Source organism: Peromyscus leucopus, chromosome 8b, assembly GCF_004664715.2.
Source record: "Peromyscus leucopus breed LL Stock chromosome 8b, UCI_PerLeu_2.1, whole genome shotgun sequence".
NCBI lineage: Eukaryota > Metazoa > Chordata > Mammalia > Rodentia > Cricetidae > Peromyscus > Peromyscus leucopus.
The window spans coordinates 11,171,187-11,196,633 of record NC_051086.1 but is presented as its reverse complement, the minus strand read 5'-3'; the positions used below and the strand labels follow the sequence as shown (position 1 = coordinate 11,196,633).

General features: G+C 41.3%; 1 protein-coding gene across 11 annotated transcripts in view; it reads left to right on the top strand.

Annotated features, from left to right (window-relative positions):
• The window catches only part of Tenm2 (teneurin transmembrane protein 2), a 1,236,692-nt gene that overhangs the window by 536,548 nt on the left and 674,697 nt on the right, over positions 1 to 25,447 (top strand). For 2 of the 11 annotated variants that reach the window (XM_028864314.2, XM_028864312.2), the window contains exon 1: positions 22,075 to 22,641. The exons of the other annotated variants lie outside the window; for them this stretch is intronic. In XM_028864314.2, coding sequence (XP_028720147.1) covers positions 22,596 to 22,641 — 46 coding nt within the window. In that variant the 5' untranslated portion in view covers positions 22,075 to 22,595. Of the gene's footprint in view, positions 1 to 22,074; positions 22,642 to 25,447 lie in introns of those variants that run through there. 11 annotated transcript variants of the gene reach the window in all.

Sequence of the window (25,447 nt, the reverse complement as noted above, 5' to 3'; positions counted from 1 at the left end):
TTTCAGGCTGATGATGCAAAACTAGACATCTGTTAAATTAACATCTACCTAACGTTTTGCCTTCAGTCAAATGCATTTTTTAAAAAATTAAATCTCTCCCACTCTGTCCTGCTTTCTTTTTTTTTTCTCTGTCAAAACAATCTGTCACAAGATATTTAATTTCTGTGTAATGGGTTACTTAAAGAAACCAGCATATGGTACAGTGAATGTACCTAGCTTTGAGCTCCAATCCAGTGTGCGTTCTGCTCCTCGGCTCCTCTCCTGGAGCACGTTGTGCACAGGGTAGACTTTGCTGGGTGCTGGAGTCACTGCGCTCTGACTCATGTCAGGGCCAGGCTCTCTGGCAACTTTTGCCTTATAGGAGGAAAATACCAAATAAAGATTCTGGTTCCACCAACAAGTCAGAAATCACTTTCTGTTTGATCAAGTGGTGACTGTCTATGGCTCTTAGAGTTCCACTGGTCCTAAGAATGAAGGGAGAATAAGAATACAAATTGCTTCCCTCAGCACATTCTTATTCCCATAAAAGAGATCAAATGCACAAGCCATTAAAAAAAAAACTATAAGCACAGTAAATTTATGATTTATTTTATTCATTCATGTATCCAATAACTTATCTATCATCTATCTACCTACTTATCTATCATTGGTTGATTATAGTAATTAAAGACATATGCATGACTATATTTTTACAATAAATTAATAAGAGAATCTATAGGCAAACTATTAATTTATAGAGTATTTTATATCCCCAGAGATTGATAAATCTTTCCATATGTATATAAATGTGTACATACTGAATATACAAATAAATCTACAATATACAGCTTTTGAAATTCCTTAATATTTTTCTCCATTTATTTATTTTCACAGAGTACTTGACATCATTTTGGGGTAGGTTCAATGGCTGGCCCAAACTGGTTTTTTTTTTTTTTTATGTGTACTTTCTTCTGATCGTGGGAGGCATATGGTTCATTTCTTTGAAGTTTTCAGGATCCCCTGATTGCCTTCATTTGGAACTACAAGTAGAGATACCTGGGGGCTGCTTCTGAAGGCTTCCCAGTTTGATTGGCCTGGAAGGATCTTAGTCAGGGAAGGAGGAGAGGTGCAGTGTAGCAGAGCTCTTACCAGAAGGATGCAGGAGGCCACAGCCACTTGATGATTGCTCCCCAATTATTCATTCACTAAACAGCTATGTTGAGGGTTTCTGGGGAGAAACAGCATAACGCCTGCAATAAATCACTTATGTTTATTATTTATTAATCGAAATTCTCAAGTGCAATAGAAAGTGTCTCTAGGACATCATCTGTGCAAGGCTATCACAAATAAATGTGCTAGGCTAGGCAGTAAAAATGCAGCTTACTTGTCCCAAATAGCCTAGAATAGCTGTGCTGTTAATCAAAGCAGGATAAAGTCCTGAAGCCCTCCCCCCACAATAAGCATAACTTTTCTTAGACATATATCAGGCAAAGTCACAGAGACATGGTATTCCTGTTGAGTTCATCAGGAAGTTTCAATTGTCATCATGTGCCTTATCATTTAGTGTTATTTTGAGAATTATAGTTGTCTCTCGTGATTTTTATCTTGATTCTTGGGACCCTCTAATCTCAGCCTCTGAATTTCAAAGCACAGCTCAGGAAGTTACCATAGGTAGCCCAAACTGAATGCTGCTAGGAGTATTAAAATCAAAGATGCCCTCTGGTCCTTGTTCCTCCACTGAAAGTAAAGTGTCGATGTTAGCATGCGGCAGAAGCCTGCCAGCATCTGGCTGTATGACAGTCAGGAACACTGGGGGATGATGCTTCGTACCAGCAAGACTGCCTAGTTTGTCTGTAAAGCCTGGTTTTTTACTAAGTGTGCCATAAATACTTACTGTGTAAGACTGAAATTTCTTTCACTATCTTTAGGGAGACCAAATGTGATAGATAAATAGGGGGATTGCAGCCTTGAAGATCATTAGCAGCTTAACCCTTCATAGTGCTTGAAAGTCATACATTTGGCCAAAGACTTAGTAAATACCTGTGAGTGGCCAGGCACAGTGAACAGGTGCAGAGGTAAAGTGCACTAAGAATGGGAGAAGAACTGAGTGACTGGGACATGGAACAAAAGCAGGCTCTTGAATAGAAATGCAGCCTTAATCATATCAAAACTATGAACGCATCACCACAGCTGAGGAAATTGTTCTGAAAGACCAAAGCACAGTTCTAGAAAACAAACAGGATGTGACCAGAGATGGTTTCTCTGAGGAAGTGAGTCATGAGCTGAAAACCAGAGGATGAACAGCATAAACATGTGGGGAGTAAGAGGGGAGGTGGGTTGAGCGAGCAGCATCGTGGCAGCAGGAAGCAGGAGATTCCCAACCACCAGCTGACAGTAGGTCACAGGGCAAGCACTCAGGGCTGTGGGGAGGGTGGTAGAAACTGGGTTGGAGTGGCACGCTGGAACCAACACTTGGAGAGACTATGTCAGCAAATAGCCCCAGGTGATCAAAAGCAAACTCTTACCGTATGAAGAGGTATGGAGGAGCATGTTATAGAGAGCAATAGAGAAGTCACTGAGGCTCACATTGGGTCTGATTCTGTGCCTAGCTCTGGGCTGGGTAATGAGACAAGATATGGGTACCCAGAGCTTTGCATGCACCTTGAGCTAAAGTGAGGGATAATGAACCTTTAAGCAACATGGAGGGGCTTGTGAACATCATAGGTAATGAAGAAAAGATTGGGGGTGGTGGTGGGGGGTTGGATCTGGTTTTCAGGATCAGCATGCCTTCTGCACAGCTGAACGGTGCCTGGCTAATTTCCCTTTCTAATGAGACTAACACAAAATCCATCCATTTAGACTATTCAGCTTTTCGCAAACGGACCAAGCTGTTGGGGTAGAGGGGAAAGAGGGGCTGACATTGATGGATGGAGTTAAATACCAGAGTCTCCCTCTTCACACAGACTTTTCTAAAGCAGTATTGTGATAGAAAGGCCCTCGGAGCTCCAGGTGGGCAGGGCAGGCTGGACAGAGCCCAGTGTCTCCCTGGGACTAGAAAGCAGAGTGCGAATGGGGATCTCCTATCAGAGTGGCAGGGTCCTCTTCAGGCCTGACATCAGGGTGGCATGTGGAGAGGAGGTCCCCAAACAAGGCTCAGTTCTCATGGGAAGCAGCTCCAAGGGGTCATTCAGTGGGACACATGGTTTCCCTTGGAATAATTTAACTCTTTGTGCAGAATTACCATCAAAGCAGGATCCATTGCCGACTTCTACCCATGGTACCACCCTCCAATTTTTTTTAATGGATGGTAAATGGTCATTTATCTTGATTGTGAAGTACAAGCGACATTGCTCTGGGCCTGTTTTAAACATGGCTAACTCACAATAAGAAGGTCACCATTTTTGGGTGTAAAAGCTGAATGTATCCTGCTGTAAATATTAAAGATGACGACCAAGCCGAGTGCATCAGGATGATCTGAGCATATGTATTTTTAAAAGGAATGATGACTGTTTTCCTCAGTTTTCTGACAGTTTCTTGATCAGATGCTTAGGTTCCGTGGCCTCATGATGAGGTTTTAATCATTTGAGAGAATCCAAGTAGCAAAGATGGTCAAGTGTGTAGTGTTGCTATGGCGGTGACAATGCCGTCAGCAGGTGCACGTGGAGCTGCGGTGCTTAGGTGTGGAGAAAAGGCTCTTAAATGGTGACAGTTCTTAGTGACTTGTTTTGTGTATCATGTGTACTGGGTTTATTTTGTTTGTGTTTCATTCTAGTGTTATAAACGGGGCAATGGAGGAAAAAAAGTAAAGTTGAGACATTTTCAAAGTCATTGAGCTTCTAAATAAAGGGGCTTGGATTCAGACCCCAGTAGCCTGGCTCCAAACTCTGTATTTCTGACTACCACTGATATGCACAAAAACATGCATTAGGCTGAGAGGGTGGCAGTATTGAAGAGGACTTGTTTACTTTCAAAGGAACCTCTATTTCTTTTTCCTCCTCCTCCTTCTCATCCAACCTGTTCCAACTGCTTATGGAAGACAGATGCCTGGGGGGGGAGTATGAGTCGCAAAGCAAAGCAAATTCTTACAAATTTTTTAATATTCAGGATCAAAAATGCACATTTCTGGGGAGTAATGGTACCACGTGAACACACAGTACCCCCTTTCCTGAGAACACAGCCATGGACGTTTGTGCACAAGCACAGATGGGTGTATACAACTATGTGCACACACATGAATCCATCTACACATGTGTATACACGCAAGCTCATATGCATATAAACACACATATATGTGCAAAGACGTGTACCTACATGTATACAGGCATGTACCCATACATATACAGTTGCTTTTAGTGGAACACCACACACAGCCTCTGTAGCTCTTTGTATTTTTGCCTAATTCAGGACTGGCTACAATAACCAACAGCTCTCAAGAAGATTCCAACAGTTTGGCCTTAAAAATAGTTTCAGCAAATGCATTTTGAAAAGCCATCTGAGAAATACAGACCAGCTGCACCTTTCTGTTTAAAATTTGAAACACTGGTCTTTGAAGTATTTTTACATTCTCTTCCTGTCCACTTGCATATGATACTTCACATGTTCATGTTCTGTTATATTTTGTCTGATTGAGACTCCATTCAACGTCATGATGCCCGTCAAATGATGGACAAGCATCTTTCTTGTAAGCTATTGTCTTCTCTTTTTAATCTTGCTGTTCCAGCAACATATGGAGTCATTTTCTACTTCATGTTCAAAAACTCCGACTTCCATCCACAAAGTGATTGCTGGTGTAAGACAGGCCAGCTCACATCACCTGAAAGAGCAGAGGGGAGAAGGATAATCCAGTCAGTTGGCATGCTTTTCCCCCTAATCCCCAAGAGGCAGGTCCTCCATTTTAAGAAGAAGAAATGCCTCCCGAACACATGCGGCCTCTGTAACTCCTTGAATCAGCAAACGCAGCCAGTGCCAAACTGATTGTCTATCTTAGCAAGGAAATTTCGGACGTGCTGGAGTGCACCAGACACACGGTATTGTCTGAATTGGAGCTTGGGCTAGCCTATTAAATTCTGTAAGAAGTAAAAGCAACCTCAAGGACGTGATTGCCAAAGGAAGGCAGAGGAGAAAGAAGCCTTGATCTTCTCCTCCCGGTCTTCGGCATTAATTCTGAAAGCTGATGTTTGGGGAACCCCTAATGGCTAAATGCACGCGAGCAGAAGCAGAGGAAAATGCTGTGATTCCATTTGCTGTGAACGTGTTGAACAGTTTTCTTTTCTCCCATCTCCGCATCTCAGACTTGGAGTCGTTTTGCCTCTCATCTGCTTCCAGCTTGCTTGAGTTAAAACCAATCAGATATGAGGAAAATTAGATTTTAATGGAATATTTGATTTTCATTGCTTAATTGATTTAATTGCAAGTTTCTAGTTCAGACTGGTAGAAACGCAAAGACTTTCAGTCAAATGTAGACAAGCTCTCATTTTTCTGTGTCCGACAATGACAAACTTAATAAGACATCAGCCTAGAGTCTGGAACTTTGGAGGCAGATTTGACCAACAACTTTCTGAATTGCTATCCGTAGCCTGTGTTTGTTTCTCTTTCATATAAATGCATAAAGGAATATGCATAAGTATACATATTCCATGTCACAGTCTTGTGTTTGCGTTTGCTTATTCTGGTTGTTTGACTTTGATTCCTATGTTTTTGTTTGTCGAGGAGGACAATATATGTGTGCTTATATAAGCCACCACCTTGTTTACCAGAACATCCGCTATCACAGACTGTTTCTTTTTTATAGCTGAGAAAGGGAAAGACAGACAGGAAGGTCAGTTGTCTAGCAGAAGCTAGGCAGTCAAGGTCAAGGTCAGTGGGTTCTGGTTCTATAGTTGTCTGAGATCTTCACAGTCCTAAATAGAGGCTAGTGCATGCCAATGGCTAGTACATACTGACTGCCTAGGGCACTGCAGTGAGAAGATTACTTGGTACAATAAGGCTCAACACAGGTGGGGACACCAGAAGTCTATTTGTCTATCTGTCTACCTATCTATCTATCTATCTATCTATCTATCTATCTATCTATCTATCTATCTATCTATCTACCTATCTATCTATCTATCCATCCATCCATCCATCCATCTATCTATCTACCTACCTACCTCTAACACACACATACACACACACACACACACACACACACACACACACACACACACACATCACCACCACCAGTCTGCACTGGTCATCATCCCAACTTTAGCAGCCATCTTTGACCTTTCACATTATCTTTCTACAGTAATGAAGCAGGCATGCATCTTTGTGCAACATTAGAATACCCTTAACTTATTACAGTACTAGCTAAGGACTCAACCAGAAAATACACTTTTCATTTCTTGTTTTGGTTTGTTTGTTTATTTTGTTATTTTTGTTTTATAAATAAGGAACTTGCTTTATTTTTCAGGCTTGCCATGACTCTTAGACTAAAACAATACTCCTTTTTCAACCTTCTGAATAGCTAGAACCTTAGGCATTCACTACCATCCCTTCATCCATGTCTATTTATTTTGATGTGTTAACTTTGCTGTTGCTTTTACCCTTAGCAGTTTGGGGAACATTATGATCTCTCTACCCATTATGAGAATTCTGTACACAATTGTATATACGTGTGGGTACCTGTGTATCTGCATGCATCTGTGTATACATACAAATGTCTGTGCATGTGTGTTTGTGTGTATGTACAAACCACTGGCAAATGCAATTTATTTATGTAACCTGTATTTGAATTATTGTCAGTTACCTTAACTATTTCTTTGTTGGTCTCTTTATTTGAAATACAGTGGCCTATTTTGAGCTATAGAGTTTTTTTTCATCTTCCTCTTCCTTATTGCTCATTTCTGAGGAGACTCCCTCCTCTGCAGGTATTAGGAAAGAAAGCCCAGAAGCATGAGCTCTGAAAACATGACTTGCCATAGAATCCTAGCTCTGTTTGTATTAACAGTGCATCCTCAGAAAGTATATTTCTCTTCAGATATTTATTTTCCTCATCTGTAAAATGGGAATCTTAGCAAGTTGTGACTCTCAGCATCATGTGAAAGTTCAATGATATAGTAGATTCAAAGTTCTTCAGTAGATATCTAGCATATATTCATTCCTTAATAAATGCAATGACTACTACTGGACTCTGAATATATGGCATAGGCTAGCCTGAGCACCTGGCAGACTTTCCTTCATTTAGCCCAATTATACTCAACAGAGGGTGAGTCAGTTCACCAGAGAACATTATGCAATATCTAGTGACATTTTTGGTTGTCACGACTTGGGGGTTGCTACTGGCATCTAGTGGATAGAGGGTGAGGCTGCGTGTATGCACACTAAACAACACACAGGATGGTCACCCACAGGATGGCAATAGAAGTTGGCGTTGAAGAACCCTGACTTAATCTGGCAATTCTGTGCATTGTGTTCACTTTCCAGAATAATCTGAAGCCTGGAGAAAGCATAGCTTTTTCTCTCTTGCAGATGCAGTGTTCATAGCCACTCTACCAAGCATTTGGGGCAAAGGGGCTAGTTTTCTTTTTAAGTTCACTACATATAAGTTTCTCCAAAAACCCAAGACACAACACTTGGGTGGTTTGTGCAAGCAGAACCGTGAAGGAATGGATTCTGGCAAGTTGAAACAGACTTTGTCCAAAATACAGCGGCAGAGTCCTAGAGGCTCCAGCCTGCCAACTCTGACCACTTAGCATTGTTGGACGGTGAGGAAGTCCTGGGGACTTGGCTAGCTTTGGCTGGATGGTGGGAGCCTCTCCCACACCTGGAGAAGGCTTTCTCTCTCAGGCGTCACATAAGCCTGTTTAAATATTGTAACCATGGGTTTGTTCAGCCCTGAGAAGTGCTCTAAGCTTATATTATCACAGATATTGTTGCTTAAGAGGGAGCCAAGAAAGGTGTGAAATTAAAGAAAATAATGCATATCAAGTAAACGTAATAAAGTAATAGAAATAAATATCAAGATAGTCAGTAGCAGGTTAGTCTTCACAATGCCAGATAAAGGTGTGATACCAGTCGCTCATGAATAGGAAACACTTTACCTCAGGTAGCCTTGAGAACAAAGGGGCAGAGTGTTGCTCAGCATAACCCAGGACTGGGCCCAGGACAGAGACATAACTCACATTCATATTCAGAGCTGAGTGTAGTTTGAGTGGCGGCGATACCAGCACCCTGAGACACACACACACACACACACACACACACACACACACACACACACACACACACAGTCCTTTCCTATTTTAGACCACCCGCTTTAGATCTGAGTAGAAAATATTACCAATAATTGGTTGGTTCCACGTCTCAGCCTCTCAGCCTTTGTATTAACTATGGTCCATCTCTACATCCCAGCAACTCTTACCTCTGTTATATCTCTTGCGATGTGTGCAGAGAATTAGCTGGATGTGTTTAGAGAGCCAAGTGACTCCAGATGCATCCCCTTCATTATGACCTATGGTCAAACCCAGATGTCACAAAACAATTTGTGATCTGCAGCGGTCACTGTGGTCTGGGCAAAGAGGCCACAACCATTAGTAGAGATCAGTTCCCAAACCATTTCTTTGTGAATGTTTATTACATGACTCAATTTCTGTCTTTTTGAGCACAGCTAAATTAATGACAACATAGTTTACAGTCCTCATAACTGTCATTTTAATTGTGACATTCGTTGGATTAAAAGTCCTCTTGCTTTTGGCCTCTCACACGTATTTTCCCCCTATTATACTGACTCTTAGTTAGCTGCAGCACAATTGTTGTTTTCAAGTCACAATAAGTGTGGAGGATGGGGATGGGAAGAAGGGAAGTTTTTTATGTAGCATGATATATTGAAGAGAAAGAAGCATTGTCTTCTAAAAGTAAGAAATTGGACATAAAAATGTGTTTGCAGAAACCAGTTATGTTTGGTGGGTAGGTGTTTTGTGCTTCAAATTAATATTTGTCCTTTAAAATAGCAGATGTTTAGCTGAATATGTGGGCAGTGGACACAAGTGGGCACAGCATAGATGTTCCAAGTGAAGGGCTGAGAGACAAGTGTGACTCTCACAGCCAAGGCAATCCCCACCTCCTCCTCCTTCTCCTCCTCTTTATCCCCCCTCTTCTGCTCTGTGTTGGTGCTTTCTTGGCATCCCAGATACACACTGTGGAACCTCACTTTTCAAAAGCATGAAACAGCATCTCCCAGTGTGTTAAAGGCAATGTGCTTAGAGTGAGGTCTTCAAGCCAGCAGTAGCCTTGCCCAGGGGCTGGCAAGAAAGTCAGCAACCCAGGCTGCATGCGGCCCATACCTCTGGGAATCAGGATCTGTATACTAATAAGGCTCTGATGATTCCAGGTCCCAATGAGGCTGCGATGTGATGGTCCTGAACATTCTGAATCTAATCTGTCCAGTGCCACCTATTTATTTCTGTATTGTACTATTGTACTTTTTATTTTCACATACATGACTTGAGGACATACATTGTCCTCTCTTTCAGGGGGTGGGATTTTGTTAGTTTGTTGGGTTCTGCTTGGCATATATGTACATATCCTGAACACAGCAGTACTCAGGCAATTCCCAGTACATTTTATTTTCATACTCCGACAGTGACCAAACCAAAAAGGGAAGAGTAGAGATCTGCATGTACCCATTTTGGTGCCTCTGCTTTTCCAGCTTGGTGAGCTTCAGTACATTATTTATATCCCTGTCCACCTCAGTTTCTTTACATGTAAGTTGCAAGACATGATTGCTATCACGTGTGTCTGTTAAAAGGACCAAATGGACCAAATGAGATGTAACATGGGAAGTCGTCAGCGTAGTGCTCATTGTGGTGAGTTCTTGATAAGTGTTGGCTACTATTATATTAATTATCATTTAAGCTAGTGGATTCTAGGCACAGTATATGCTAAAAGAGTATACCCCAGTCCCACCTACTCTGATTCCATTTATTATTAGGCTCATGTTTCTCAGTTGGGGTAGGTTTTGTTTCCTGAGACATGGCATTGTGTAGACAAATGTCATTCAGCAGAATGGGGTGGGGTGGGATGGGAAGGGACTACCCTTGGCATCGAATGGATAGATAACCATCACGTTGTTAAATGTCTCAGGAAGTATGATACACCCCCACGCACAACAACAAAGTATGATCTTGCCCAAAATGTCAATAGCACTAAAAGCTGACAGACTTTCCACTACCCACGGAAGAATTAAGGTAAGCAAAGTAATCATGTTTTTTTTTTTCTTCAGGATTTAAACACCAGTACATAGCCATTCCTTCAAATATTCATGTTGAGGCCCTTTGTCAGAATTCATCTACTGAGAGGCAAATCATGTCTTGTGGAACGAGTCACACAGTGGAAAACCTGATGCAGCCTGATTAACCTATTAAAGGTCATAAAACAATAACAATTACATTGCACATTTCATTCTTTAATATCAAAGAGAGCTAGGCTCTTTGAAATGTAAAACATCATAAGTGAAAGAATAGCGCCTTCAATTCCCCCAGGAGCCCAAGGTCATTGTATAAATAACACACTAGTTCCCTTATTCATTTCACTCCATCTGAGGATAGGCAGGAGGCCACAAAAGATGGGACAGAGGACAATCTGAAGAAGGGTGAACGTCCAATGTCTGGGACTGAGGTCAAACACAGTAGCCTCAGTCCACAGCTCAACATGGATGCTAAAAATTTGAAACAAATGTCCTTGCGGCAGGTAGAGGAATACAGCGTGAACCGCCTAGCTTTCTCTTTCTCTTAACAAATCAGAAATGCTGCGGGAACTTCCAAGGACACATTAATTTCCCAGGTACTATTGCAAAATCCAGGGCGAGGAGGCGAGTGTTAGGTTCTGTTCCTACTGTGAACAGATTAGGCAGACACCAATTTACACCTCATTGTTAAGAGAAGCTTTATTCTGCAAGTGAGACCACATTTACATCTTTGGTAATTAAGCTAAAAGATTTTTTTTAAATGACATTTCCCCCACCACACATCCTGAAGTAAATATTGTATGTTAAGTGGGATCAAATGCTAAAATATATGCATTGGAACCATTACCCAAATCTGAATCCCGGCTTCAGGTTTCAGCGTCATCCTTTGGCTTAGGCTGAAGTCAGAGCTGTGCCTGGTGGTGTTTGGGTTTTTATGAAAGGCCACAATGACTAACTGAAGCAACTGAAGTGCCAAGGAACAGACAGAGATGTACCTTTGGACTGGGCTGCTTCTTGTCCACTCTCTGAAACAGTGAGCTATGATAGTGAGCTAGTCAGTGCTCCCAGTCATTCAGAGGGCACCATCCATCAGCCAGGGAGCCAGGCTGCAGCGGCGTCCAACCATACATCTCCCACATTCTTTGCTTCCTGGCAATTTCCATTTTTAGGAAAATTGAACATAGAGAGCAGTATATTGAGAGCTCTAAGAAACTAACGTCCTTTATTCCATACACAGAAGAATCTAGTTGACCTAAGAGGCATTTTCCCCCTCATAGCAATAGTTGGCATGGTTGCTATAAACAGTACAAATATGGTCCTGGATAATAAATAATTGCTGAGTATCAGAAAAAAAAAATGAAGTATAGGTCAGAAAGAAGACAGGTCATTTCCAAGGAGATTTGTACCAAGATTGGGGCTGTGGGGTAGAGTTAAGTCATCAGAGGTCTCATCTGTTCTGTGCTAAGGGGAATTATTGCATGCACACCTGTGCTGAATGCTGTAGATGGCCCAGCCAGGCTGAACCTTGTATTTGTTCCATGCATTTCTCTTATGATGAGCACACAAAGTAAGGTATTCAAGTAGAAGTCTATCACCTGTGCTTCCCCGGCTAGTGGTTAGTCAAATCAACCAGGAGTCCACTTTTAAAGAAAATGGTGATGAACCATCTAGTATTCATATATGTTGAGCATAAATGCCAGAAAACTGTGGCTTGTCATAGGGCTGTAAGTGTTGGCTTGGTTTATATTCTCAGCCCTGATAAGAGCACAAAAAGGCCAAGCCTCAGATATATTTTGTATTTGGGGGCATTTCTTGGGGGTGGGAGGCGGCTTGTAAACACATCACCAACTGTGCCTTCTAAAAGAGATCCAGCTTACCCCTTGGAAGCACCTTTATCTTTGTGTCCCTTGGGTTGCTCCGTAGTCTCTCCCACAAGGCTGCCTTGATACCAGGTCCCATAGGGTTCTTCTTATTACCTGCTGATAACTACATCCCAAAGAAATATTTTGACCTTCTGTATCCTTGCCCTCAAGGTTATGTCTGAGTTCTGCCAAGGCGTGTCTCTGTAAGTCACATTAGCTGGCTACCCTTCCGGAATCTATGCACTCTCTACTCATCATTGAATGAAGACTCCCAGTATGTAGCTGTGGGCATCTCAACCTCAAAGACCTTGTTTTGTAATTCACCAAATACCTGGCAAGTATATATCATTCCGATATTCTACTAGCCAAGGTTCTAGGTATAAGTGTCCGGCAGGAAACCATCTTGGAGTATGCATTCTGATAAAAGCAGCCAGACATGGACTAAAATTAGTTAACTATACAATAATTTAGAAATATCAAGTGTAGGGGGTGGTATACAGAGAAGCTGTGATGTGGGAGTGAGGCATGATGCAGTTTTTAACTGGCTGATTGGGTTAGCCTTGCTGTGAAAATGGCATTGAGGGGAATACATTAGTAGCTTGCAAGAGTGATCCATAGTCAGGGAGATACACCCCTAGGAGCTTGTGCAGCGACACAGAAGAGGGTAAAGGACCGATGAGGAGGCTATAGACCTGGTAACACATGAGCATGTCTTTGAAACATTCTGAAGACTTGGGGCATGAGGAACCCTTGTCTGTCTGCAGCAGAGGAAAGAGAGTATCCAGTTGTCATTAGAAAAAGCCCGCTGCTGCTACATTGCAACTCGTCACTAGGGGGAGTATATCAGTTATTACCCCTAGATAGCAAACTGCATCATAACTCATTGGCTTGAAACACGGCTGGTTCATGATTCTGATTCTCACGTGTTGCTGTACTCCCTAGGTATGTCTTTTGCTGGTTTTGCCTTTACTTACACAGTTCTGTCCTGCTGGTGGTTGAGGGTGAGGGATGAGTTCCATGAAGAGGCTGACCCTCTTGCCATATTGGTTTTCTTCTTCTAGGAGGCAAGGAAGAGTTTTTTTTTGTTTTTTTTTTTTTTTTTTTTTCTTTTATGGCAGTTGCCCCATTTCAACAGTGCAAGCCCTGATGTTCCAGAGTTTGCTATACCTTTACTTCTCATTTGCCAAAGACTTTTTCCAGACCAGTTGCACAGCCAGTGTAGAAGAGAACCATACAAGTGCACAGATAGGAAAGTGGAGGGTACATTTGAGTCATAGCAAATCCACCACAGGCAGTCAATTGTTGACAATGAAAGACAAATGGAAGGCTTCAGAATAATCCAGAGAAGAAAGAGGGTGGGCTGCCCCAGAACCATGACAATGAGAGTGTTAAAAGGTATGCAAATTCTGATTTTTTTTTTCTGCAGTCTGACCTTATTTTTAGTCACACAAGTCTTGAGAGAAGACAGGGCTATTGAACTTCCAGAGATGGGTGGTCCTCTTACTATGCATGAGATGATGTCATAGTAAAGTAAATGAGGTCAGGGTTAGGTTTCTCTTATTGCCGGTAATTATTCAAAGCGCTTTCTGAACAATTGTAAACTTCGTAATTCACTTAGTGCTGTGACTGTACATGGCACCCTGTCAATATCATCATCAGCTAATATTTATCGAGCCTCTGCAGAGGACATGCTCTTGCACTCACAGCAGCAGAAGTGAGCTGCGTTGTTAATTCTTTCAGCCAGCCCAGGACTACTACTGCCTGGATTATTACATCACTCTATTAATTGATGGTTGTCATCTTCAGAACATTTGGCATTGGGATATAATTTTTGATTTTTTTTTTTTTTGAAGCACAAAGAAAGCCTTAAGATCTCTGCCTTTATAAGCATTCTAGTGCATTTCATTAACCACATCACAAACGGGACAGTAATAGTCCCGTATAATGGATAGAAAGGTTGAGACAGATAATGTTTAAGAAATTTGGACAGTATCATATATTCAGATGGTGGCTGATTGGGGATTGAAATACGATAACTTTTTATTGCACTATACTGCCTCTCAGTGGTACATGCTGTTCCCACTGCTCTTATGCAGTAACGTGTGGCTAGCAAAACACCCCCAAAGGATTGAACCAGTGCCTCTGCACTCGAAGAGGGTATCCATGGCACTAGCCTTTGACATCTGCGCAGCTTAATCACTAGAAAAGTGGTTTGTTTATTACTGTGTAAGCCCCATGTAAGAGGAGATTTGTCAGCCATTAAAATCACTACTTTGTGTGTGTTGTGTTGTGTGTGTGTGTTAATGTCTCATCAGAAAGATGTCATTTCTTTCATAATACAGAGAGATGTAGGAGCAGGCTCATAAAATAAATTATTGAATTAACATCTTTGCAGTCATTTTCTTCTGGAAAGAGTGATTTGGTGATTTTTGGTTTTGATGGTTCATTTTTTTAAAGGGATTTTTCCATTTTAAAAAAATATGTATATATAATGCAAGAGTTAAATTCAGGGCTAAAGAAACCAAAGGAAGGGGTAGTCTAAATGCAGAATTTATTTGCAGATCTCCAAACTAGCACCACGAAATGCCATGTACCCAGAGCTGCACTAGAGTGTACACCCTCCAGAATGTCTGTCTGTTGTAATTCCATCGCATTACAGATTTTAGTGCATATCTCGCCTGCACAGCTTCCAGAGCTGTTCAGATATTCAACATCAGAAATTGCACTGTTTTATCCTGGATTTTACAAATAGCAACCAGATTATTGTAAAACAGAACTATCTGATAAGTCAGGTTGTGAATTGCTTTTGTGATTGTCATGGGTGAGAGTATTGAAGAAGCTGGCAAACAGTGCCGCGCACTAGTTACAGTCAAAAGCAAACCCATAGCAGTGAATGCATTTTTCTGATGAATACGTTCAAGGCTGTGATCATTGTGCAACTTCTGGTTGGATGCTTTCAAATGTTCCATATTGAAAAACATCAGTAACAAGAACCAAACAGTCCACCAAAGCCTGTGTTCAACTCAATGGAGAGGAACATAAATTCTTACTTAGCGTTTCATTGAGGCCAGCTCTATTCGGTCCACCATGGGAAGCAGAGACTTGAGCTTTTCTCCTGATTGGTTTTTCCATTTTTGCTTTATGATTGGGAGGCCACTACTTTGGTTTTCACTGAGGGTCTTGTTCAAATCACCATACACGACAGAAATGGAAAATAGAAAAGACAGACTTCTGATCCACAGACAGAAGGCAAGATGCCAGAACATGGTAAATAATTTTCACAATTTTATAAGCAAAATAATTGCTTTTAATTGGCTAAGTAAGCTATGACATAATTACAATATTCAAGAAGCTAATTCAAAACTATTTATAACACAAGCCTTTAATTACATTATGTACTCACTCCTATTTTGCAAACAGATATAAAATGGACATGAATTATCTTATCTTTATAAATAAAGATACATTAAGGACATTTTTGAAACTTCAAAGGTTATGTTCTTTTTTTTGTTTTGTTTTGGAGAATGTTTGTTATTTTCATTTTGAAAAGCAGTCATTTATAGACTTTTCCACTCATGTTAGTCTCTAGTGACCTCAGACAGAAGCACTATGTGGGTGAAAAATCTCCCTGAGAAAGATCTTTTCGTCAGAGGAGAAAGGCTGGTCAGGGTGAGATACGTTCTGCCATGTTCTCTTCCTGTCATGGTCACCCTAAGGAAAAATAAACCTCCCTTAAGAGATATATAATTGGTCATTTATGAATGACCCACAGAAGAAACCGGTTGTAATAAAAAAAAAAATCCTTTCTCTAAAGACTAGTTGTGGATGGGTCAGTGTGAGCTGACTTCTAACTAATGTATACCGGATAAGGTGGAGCCACTCTCTTCCAGAGGCCAATTTACTAATGCTTCCTCCACAACAGTCGTAATCTGATGGGATGAGGTAATTATGACATTTTCTTAAATAGTGGTTGACTCAAAACATTTGCTCAAATATATACACTGGAGCCAGTGAGAATGCTCAACCACGAAGGGAATTGTTCCTAAACCTGAAGATCTGAGTTTGGTTCTTGGATCCCACAGGGTGGAAGAAAAGAGCCTATTCCTGCAAGTTGTAAGTTGTCCTCTGACCTAAGCACACAGAGAGAGACAGAAAGACAGAGAGAGAGAGAGAGAGAGAGAGAGAGAGAGAGAGAGAGAGAGAGAGAGAGAGAGAGAGCATTGTAATATATTGAAATAAATATTAACCAATGGACTAGGCCACCCTCAGGGTGAGACAGCTAGAAGAAATGCTCTGTAGTCTTGCTTCTATGCCAACTGATTTCTAGCAAAATCTGAAAGTCCAGGGACTGTATGATTAGTTTCTTCCCTTAATTTCTGAAGGATAGAATTGCACACTATCTTTCAGAATGTTCAATGTAAAAACCAAATAAACATGTTTTTCTATAAACACATCCTAAGTACCCAGTAGTACTCAAAGGTATAGCAATATATAATATACAGAAAATAAACACAATGCTTGCAGCCTTCAGGAAACTTGAAATCAATGTGTGGGAAATAAGATATAAATCCAGTAAAAAAGTGACCTAGAATTATTAGAAGAAAAATAGCTCACCAACACTATGGCATGTTCAATGGCAAGGTAAGATTAATTGTAAAATCATATGTAATAAAATGTTCCAGGCAATGGGTGCTTTGAAATTTGAGAAAAGAGCATTTACCATGAGCTAATGTAATCTAAAAAGGATTCTTTGAGGCTGAGAGAATTTTATATTGAACAAAAAGTAACATGTATCTCACAAAACAAATTCTGTGCGAAAGGAGAGGGTGTAGAATGGCAAAATTGGGAGGGAAGAGCATTTCCCTTCCACTTGTTCATTCATCAAATCTATGGGTACCTAGCACTCACTGTATGCCTCATATGGACAGAGAAGCAAGTAATAGTGAAGGAACCCCTACTTCCTGACGCATATGCAAATATTACAAGACAGTAAATGCTCTGTCCCAGTGATTGTCATATGTGGGGAGCACAGCGTATTTCTTTTCTTGTATATACACAAATACATTAGAAACTAGGTTTGTGTATGTATCTGTGTGTGTGTGTGTGTGTGTGTGTGTGTGTGTGCGCGCGCGCGCGCGCGCGCATGCACACACATGCTTGTGCCTATCTCTTAAAGCATTTATTCAACTTGTTTAAAATTCAACAATGTTGCTCAGTACCGTGTACATGGGAAAACATATTGGTTAACTGAGTTTTTTTTACATCGATCGGGTTGTTTTAATATTATGTAGACTTATCTAGCGGGAAGATAAATGAGAAGGTAATTATTGCTTATATTTAACAAGAAGAATTAAAGGTTACCAAATGCTGTGAGTGTTTGAGCGGTTACTCTTGACTTTCTGTGTAACCTTAAAAGGATGATTTTCAGCTATTAACCTTCCCCTTCCCGTGCATGGAATTGGTGGCCTGAGGGGTACATTTTCAGCAGAGTATAAATACCTCATATGAGGGGCCAGGTCCACGAACATGACTTCCCTGCAGTTTCTCTGAAGAGGATCCACTCATTTCTGTTGGCTCATTCATATGTAATGTTTGTCCTTTATATTATTTTGTATAATCATGATGGTGTTCATGAATGATGGTTCATGATGAAGCCATTTCCTCACGCAACAGTGTCCTGGAATTTCAATGTGGTTGAAAACTTTAATCCCCATGAGCACAGATGATCAAACAGTCCACAAACATTTACCGAGTAAGCAAGCTGCTTCGTTTAAAGATTTATGGAAGGCACTAAAGATGCAGAGATGTCTCAAACATAAGTAGTGCTCTCCTTTCATTTAAAATATAATTGGAAACATGGGTCCACAACCTGAAAAGTCAAATCATGATAAGCTAATTAGGGTATTAGGGTAAGGTCTGTGTAAATGGCAAGGGTCTGTAAAACTCTAGAAAGGGAAGAGACAAGCGTTTGGCTTTGCCATGTGCTACTCGTGTGACATCTGGTAAATTCATTTGCTAGCCCTCAGTCCCATTTCCATAAAATAGTTCTAATAACAGTCGTTGAGTGGGTCATGGTGAGGGTTAAAAACTAGAGGTAATGAGAGCACTTGTATGATTGCTAACTGCTCTTTATTGTGTAGGTTCTAGATCTGAACTGTGAGCTCGTTTTTTCCTGTATTTAGTAGATAACAAAGTCCTCACCATATTTTATAGACAGCAGAGTAAGGTTTAGAGAAGAAAGTATTTAACCAATGTTCCACAATTAAGAAGCAAATTCCAGGGTCAGGATTTGGACCTAGGGCAAAGTCCAAAGCCAAGCTCCTAATTATGATGTACGCCACCTTTCCTAGGGCCCTCGGATAGCTACTGTGATTAAAGCAATTTCGCTGCTGTAAACCAGGAAGGTCAAGGGCATCTTTTTGGAGGACTTGTAACTTGTTCTGGTCTTAGATCAAGAGATTGCAGTTAAATATACTTCATACTTTGGTGAAGAAGATGGGGGTGGGGGAATATTAAGGAGAGTTGGGATTGTGTGTGAAGCTGTGGAGGACTTGCGGATGTGCTGGGCTGGGGGACAGCAAGATCTTATGTGGAAGCGATAGAGGAACATTACAGGGCTAGTCAGTGTCAAACCACAGAGGTGACTCAGTGTGCAGCAAAGAAATCTGCACTTTATTCTCTGGGGAATTGTGAACCTTTGATGATTTTTTAAGCTGATACGTGAGATAATGAAATAAAACAGACTTTCAATTGGCCAATCAATAACTATTGGGAACAGATGTCATTCAAAGTGGCATTTTAAGAAGGTTATTCTGGCTTGTGAGGAATGAATTGGAGAAGAAAGAAAACCTCTTCAAATGGTTGTTTTCAATAAGCTGTGTCATGACAGGGGGAGAGGTGTCTCAACTAACAGGGCGCTAATAGGAAAGCATTGGTTTGCCACAGATTAGCTGTTTTATATGTTAGAGCTGATTCAAGGTCACACCTGGAATAATGTCACTCTCCTTCACTGGGATCTGAAGTGCCTTCTTGAAAAAGGAGATGGTGTTACAATCTGATACAGGAGTCGGCAGGGCCCTGGCAATGTCCTCAGGATGGATACTGCATATCTGTACCCTACATGTGTCTCAGCACTGACAGAGAAGGGCTGCACGAAAGAATTGCCGGAACAGAGCAGAAATCAGGATGAGTCTGGGGTCTGGAAATGAAGCCACAAGATCTTTTAAAACTGTGGGAGTGGTGTTTGGTGGTGTAGGGAATGGACTGATTGCAGACAAAGGAAAGAAATAAACCCAGACTGTCTCCGAGATCTTTACATTTTCACTGATGGGAACATTTGGGGAGAAAGCTTGCTCTGAGGGCGGATTCGCCGGTCTGGTTGTAGAACTTGTTGGGTTTTAAGCCCATTATTCAAGTGGAGAGACCCAGAGGGCAGTGTCAATAACTAGATCGTGTGAGGAAGGTCAGAGTGGCAAGAAGTCGTCCTGTGTCATCCATTTTGAGGCGATTAAATATTATGTTTCCCATTTAAAATTCTTTAAAGGAGTCCGGGGATTTACTAACAATGCAGAAGTTGTCATGTCAGGGCATGTGTTGTGTTCTAAGAGCACACTCCACACACCACGCGCACGTTGTTTATTCCTAGCAACAGACCATGAGGCACAGAGACTCATATCCATTTTAAGACAAGGAAATAGCCACAGAGAAGAAAATGATTTGTTCAAGGTCACACAGCAAGGAGGTAGCTGAGGCTGGGATTTGATCCCAAGCAGGCAACCTAGATCCCAAAACCGGGAACGTAAATACCGAACCTATACAGCAGTCTAAGCAGGTAAGAGTAAAGCTTTCCTGCAGAGAAGTCATCCATTGAAAGTCACACTCTGGTTAGAAATATTAACAGGACCTAAGCTACCCGAGGGAGTCCTCCTCATTCAAGAGATCTAGTAAAGAATTCATATCTCGCAAGCTATAAATGACGTGTACCTACCTGCTCACTGCATAAGGGGTCACAACGAGCAATACCACTGTTAACCATTTATAGCTTAAAAAATCATTTTGTCTTGCCTAGACTTGATTCCTTACCTTTCATTGACTGTGTTTTGCTCACCCTGTTCAGTAAGCCCCAGTCTCCCCCGTCCCCACTTCTGTGATGCTGAAACAGATGCATCCTTGTAGCTGAATCTTAAATTCTATTGTCAGAAAATTCTTCCGTCTACTTCTTCCCTTGAATAAAGTTCATTTTAACTATAGATCCTGTATCAGTAATGTCACTTTGTGGCTGCTGCTTCCAATATGTTCCGCAAAATATCTGTGGTGAGTCTGGAATACATCCCTTTCAGCAAGCGGGGCCTTGGGGCTTCCCTCCCAGTGTACATCTGAACACTCTGCGCTTTGGCCAGCTGCCTTCTGTTCAGCCCCTGTGTGTCCTCCATCCCCTGTACTGCCTTAATGATCAGGAGAGTTTTATCTGAGAACAGCCGAGATGGGGGTGCCTCTTTATTTGGGTCCAAGCAAAACACATATCCTCCTATTGGCAAGGCATGAAAAGAATTACGCTCTGGCTTTAACAAGATTAAGCAAGCCCACTTTGGATACAACATTGTGGCTAGGACAGGCAGGAGGGTTTTATTCTTCTTGGACCAATTCTCATTCTGTATCTGGCTTACACAGGAATTCCAAACTACAAGGTGCTGAGGGTCCACGGACAGATCCTTAGACTATAACGTGGTAGGAATACAAAAACAGAGTATTTGGGAGTATCTTATTATTGCTGTTTAGTTTCTCTGAATTAGTACGTGTTTTAAGTTGGGTGTGTGAAATTTACATTTACTGATGTCAAAGAAATGTGGTTTGAGGAGATGGTCCATCAAAAGGTTGGACGGGCGTCTCCTCTTAGTGCTAGCTCACTGCTGCGTTCGCTCAGGTTACCATGGAAAAACAGGCAGTCATTTCACCAATAACAAACTTCTACCAAATACTTGACCTTGGAATCAGCAATTTACATCCTTATAAAAGAGGTCACTGAGGGAATTTAACTGTGTAATCCTGGCCCCCATGTGGCAGGGGGACTGTGGAAATGGAACAAAGCTTGTGAGGTAGCAATGGAGGCGATGTGAATGGGCAAATCATTTCTTTGCCACTTTTTTTTAAATGGAACCTCCTTTAAAATAGTCTAGGAAGGCAGAAGATGCAGTGTAAGTCGGTGGTATAGTGACTCAAAAAATCTCTGCCCCAGGACTCCAGAAAACCATCCCTCATCATATTTGGAGGGAAACTAGGGAGAATTTAGGTGTTCCTATTCCTAATGGCCTCTTTCCCAACACCTTTCCTTCAAACATCATGTCTTCCCTTTATTGTGCCTTTATTTCTAAAACTAAGGGAGAAAAATCACCTTTTAAACTTGAACCAAGAAACACTGTTTTTTTTGCAAGTGCTAATATTTTGGGGTGGGCTTTTTTTTTTTAAAGACAATTATCAAGACGAAGCATTTGTTTCTTCTTTTGTTTACCCGTGGCAGTTTGTCAGCAGTTATGGTAAGTAGACTTCCATCTGCCAGTAAAACTACATTGCAAATTGCCGTAGAAATTAGCAGCTTTCATTTTTGCCTACATAAATAAATATGCGAAATAAATTGCACACAAATGCACCCTTAAAAAAAAATCACAGGTACACTGTACAGTTAAATGCCAATCAGACAAAACCAGAGACACACTGCGATTATCTCAGTTTTCAAACCTGGAAGATACACGGATGTGTTTCTAAATGAGAGAGGCCGCGGATCATGCTCGCTGAGATAAAAACAGAAGCTGCCAGACACCGCACTGTGGCTTTATTCTGAGAGTCCCCTGCCTGAAACCCCGCTCTATCTTTTCTCCGTGTGTGTGTGCGTGTTCTCTCTCTCTCTCTCTCTCTCTCTCTCTCTCTCTCTCTCTCTCTCTCTCTCTCTCTCTCTCTCTCTCTCTCTCTCTCTCCTCTCTCTCTCCCTCTCTCTCCTGTCTCTCCCTCTCCTCTCCCTCTCTCCCTCCCTCTTCCTCCATCTCTCCCTCTCCTCGCTGTCTTCCCTCGCTCATTGTTCTCTCTCCCCCTGCCTTTGATGCACAGAACGTTGTCACATTCCATCGACTCCTCTCTTCCCTGCTCTTACACTCAAGCCTAGCGGTGCTTTCGCCAGGCAGCAAGCAGCAGCGTCTCCTGCGAGTTTTAGTCATGTGTGCAGCTCAGCTTGATCGAGCGTTCCTTTTCTGCCTTTTCACTCTTACAAAAGATTAAAAGGTGGCGTCACATTGCTCCCCTGTTCCTTCCTGCAGGAGGGACTTAAAAGGGACAACAAAAACTAATCACTCTCAATAAGTATTTTTTTCTTGCTGGCAAAAAAAAAAGATAAAATAAAATAATACTGATAAAGAAAGGAAAGGAAAGGGAAAAAAGAAAAATAAATAGAAAGAAAAGAAAGGCAGAGACGGGAAAGGCGAGGGGGTGGACTTAGCTGTGTAATTTGAGCCCGTGGTGAGGATTGGAGCGAGCTAGCGATGCTGCACACTGCTAACAAGGGAAGGAAGCCTTCAGCTGAGGCAGGTAAGAGCGCCGATCGGAGGGTTTGACCGAGTGGCTTAGTTAAATTTCTGTTTTCACCCGTTTTGTAATTGAGAAAGGCATCTGCAGCAGAAGCCGATTTTTCAGTCGGCTTCCTTTTGTTTAACATAGAAAGTACCTGTATTAATTTTGATGAATTAGAGCATGCAGCAGATTCAATTGAAAATAGATTTGTATAGTAAATGCATTTATACGGAATGATTTTTTCCTCCCTTTTATTTAAGGGGAGAGATGAGAAAGATGATTCTGATCAGAATAGCACTTTGCATTACGTTAAATTCTAAACAGCTAAGGGAGGGGGGGAGGAATAATTCAATTGATACTGCTTTTGAACTCCAGGACTTAAGCCCTGGGAGACAGATGGCATTTGAAATTTTTCTTCTAACTGAACTTCTGATGCGTTATAATAATTTCTCACCGGAGGTATCAGCAAAGGGCAGAGTTTATTTAAGTCTGGCTGCTTGGGTGTGTTTGGCTTGGCTCTTGTGGGTGAGGCGCGTCTTGAATCTCCTGAACCTGCGGCAGGTTGACAGTTCCTAAATGGAGACGAAGTGTTGTCCCAAATGAAATATGAAGTTAAAACATCAGGTGAGGGCATGCTTTAGAATTGCATCCAGTAAATAATTAGGAGAACTGAGTTATGACAGTTTGGTGGGGAGTTAACTCTGGAGGTGCTGTTGGATAAAGCTTTCTGGATTTTAAGCCCCTTAATGACAGAGGGGGCTAATTATGAGACTCAAGTCGGAACTTTGATTTAGGACCTCAAATCTAAGATACCTGTAGTCCTCTACCAGAGGTAGCTTTGAGATAGGCATTTCTTTTGTGCGCGATGAATGGGAACTCTGGATTATATTTGATGGCATTTCTCCTTTAAAAAGCTTTGGGATGAAGCTTTCAAACGCTCATATCTATTTTCACATTGAACAAACAGAGAATATGCACTATACTTGAATCTCTCAGCATAGGGTTTTTGTTGCTGCAGATGTTGTTTTAAAGTTTGGGTTATTTGCTGTTAATCTCACTCTTTATAGATATTGTGTCCATTGCTTCTGTTGTTAAAAAATTATGGCTGGCATGAATGAATTGATACTTAAGAATGGAAAAATAAAAGCACAAATAGGCCAACTTTTGAAATGAAATGTGACCAGAATCTGAATTCTACCCAGGATTTGGCCAGAAGCATTACCCCTGACATGTTTAAGTTCATTTTAAAATTACCTTGATGGGCATAGGGGAAATACCTTAAAAGCGTACTGTTCGGTTAAGAGAATGCTTCTCGGCAATAGAATATGGAAAGGTGAGGACTATGCCCTCAGGCTTGGCCCTAGAAAGAACGGCTCTCCTATGGCGTTGTGGAGTTCAGCAAGCCTGGGAAGAGGGGATTTCATGCATTTGTGTCACGATAGGATGTTTTCTTGCTTAGTTTCTAAACTGGACTGGCTATTTAAACACCTCGCTCTGGGGTGTCTTGTGTTGCCAGACCCACCTAACGGTATCTTGTGGGCGCAGCTTGTGGATCCAGCCTTGAGAGGGAAGACATGAGGACCTGCTCAGTAGTGGGTATTGGGGAACAAGTAGACAGTGGCTCTGGTCAGATGAAAACATCCAGAGTTCCCTGGGCAGGTCCTGGTACAGGTGCAGGCAAACTGAATTTTTTTTCTGTAGATTGAATTGCAGAGAGAAACATGAACCATAAAAGGAGAAATTGCTGGGAATGTTGTGTAGACTTAGTGGGCACTGGCAAATTTAAAGAATGGCCTCACATGTAGTTTTTTTGGTTTTTGGTTTTTTTTTTTTCCTTTTTAACTTAAGAAACTCTACAGAATCTTATAGTAGCTTTCCTCGAATTCCACCTTCCCTGTACTGTTTTCTTGCATGAACTCTTTTCTAACTCTTGGTCCACCTAAATATTGATTTTTTTCCCTCTGACTTTGAGGATGATGTCTTGCGTAAGTGGTAGGGGTCGAGAAGACATCCCTGAGACATCCCTGGGCACTGTGCTGTCTTTATCACATGTACTTCCCACTTTGGTGTATGAAAATGACTTCTTCCAGGTGAGGCAGTAATAAATTTTAAATAGTTCCTTGTGCACTTACCCCAACTGAGCCTCTGGCTCTCCTAGAGAAGAAAATAGAACTAAAGTGTGTACAAAGAGGTGCACTGTAGCCGGATGGTAGTTCAGCTGGCACTCTTTAGGTAGATGCGATCAGTGTGATCCCTACTCAAACTATCTGATTCATATAAATAGCATTTTTCTGACTTTTCCAGTAGATGTTGCTGGAGAGCAAAGAAAAGATTATTCCCCCAACCCCCCACCCCCTGCAGGAAAGAGAAGAAAAACAGTAGACTTAGAAAAGGCAAAGAAACAGAGTCTTCTCTCCAAACTCATTTGCTAATTAATGAATTATATTGAATCATTACCTTTTATGATGTTCTATAGAAAGCTATCCAAACTTGATTTAGATTTGTAAACAATGATATCGTCCTCCCCGGGCCCTATATATACTGTCTGTTTGCTGTTTTCCGTTTAAAAAAAAAAAATCAAGTTAACTGCACATTGCTATTCAGAACATTCCATCCCTGAATGCTAAAACCCTTTAACATGCAAATATGATGTCAGAGGAAGAGCTGAAATAGAATACCCCGAGAAGAGTAATGATCAAACGCATTATAAAAATATGCACCAGTTGCCAACATGTAATGAAATATTAAGAAATTAAAAGCATGCAACCTCTAAAGTAATAGAATTTCATTGCTCTGAGACTGTTTCCCCACTGAATATTAAGTT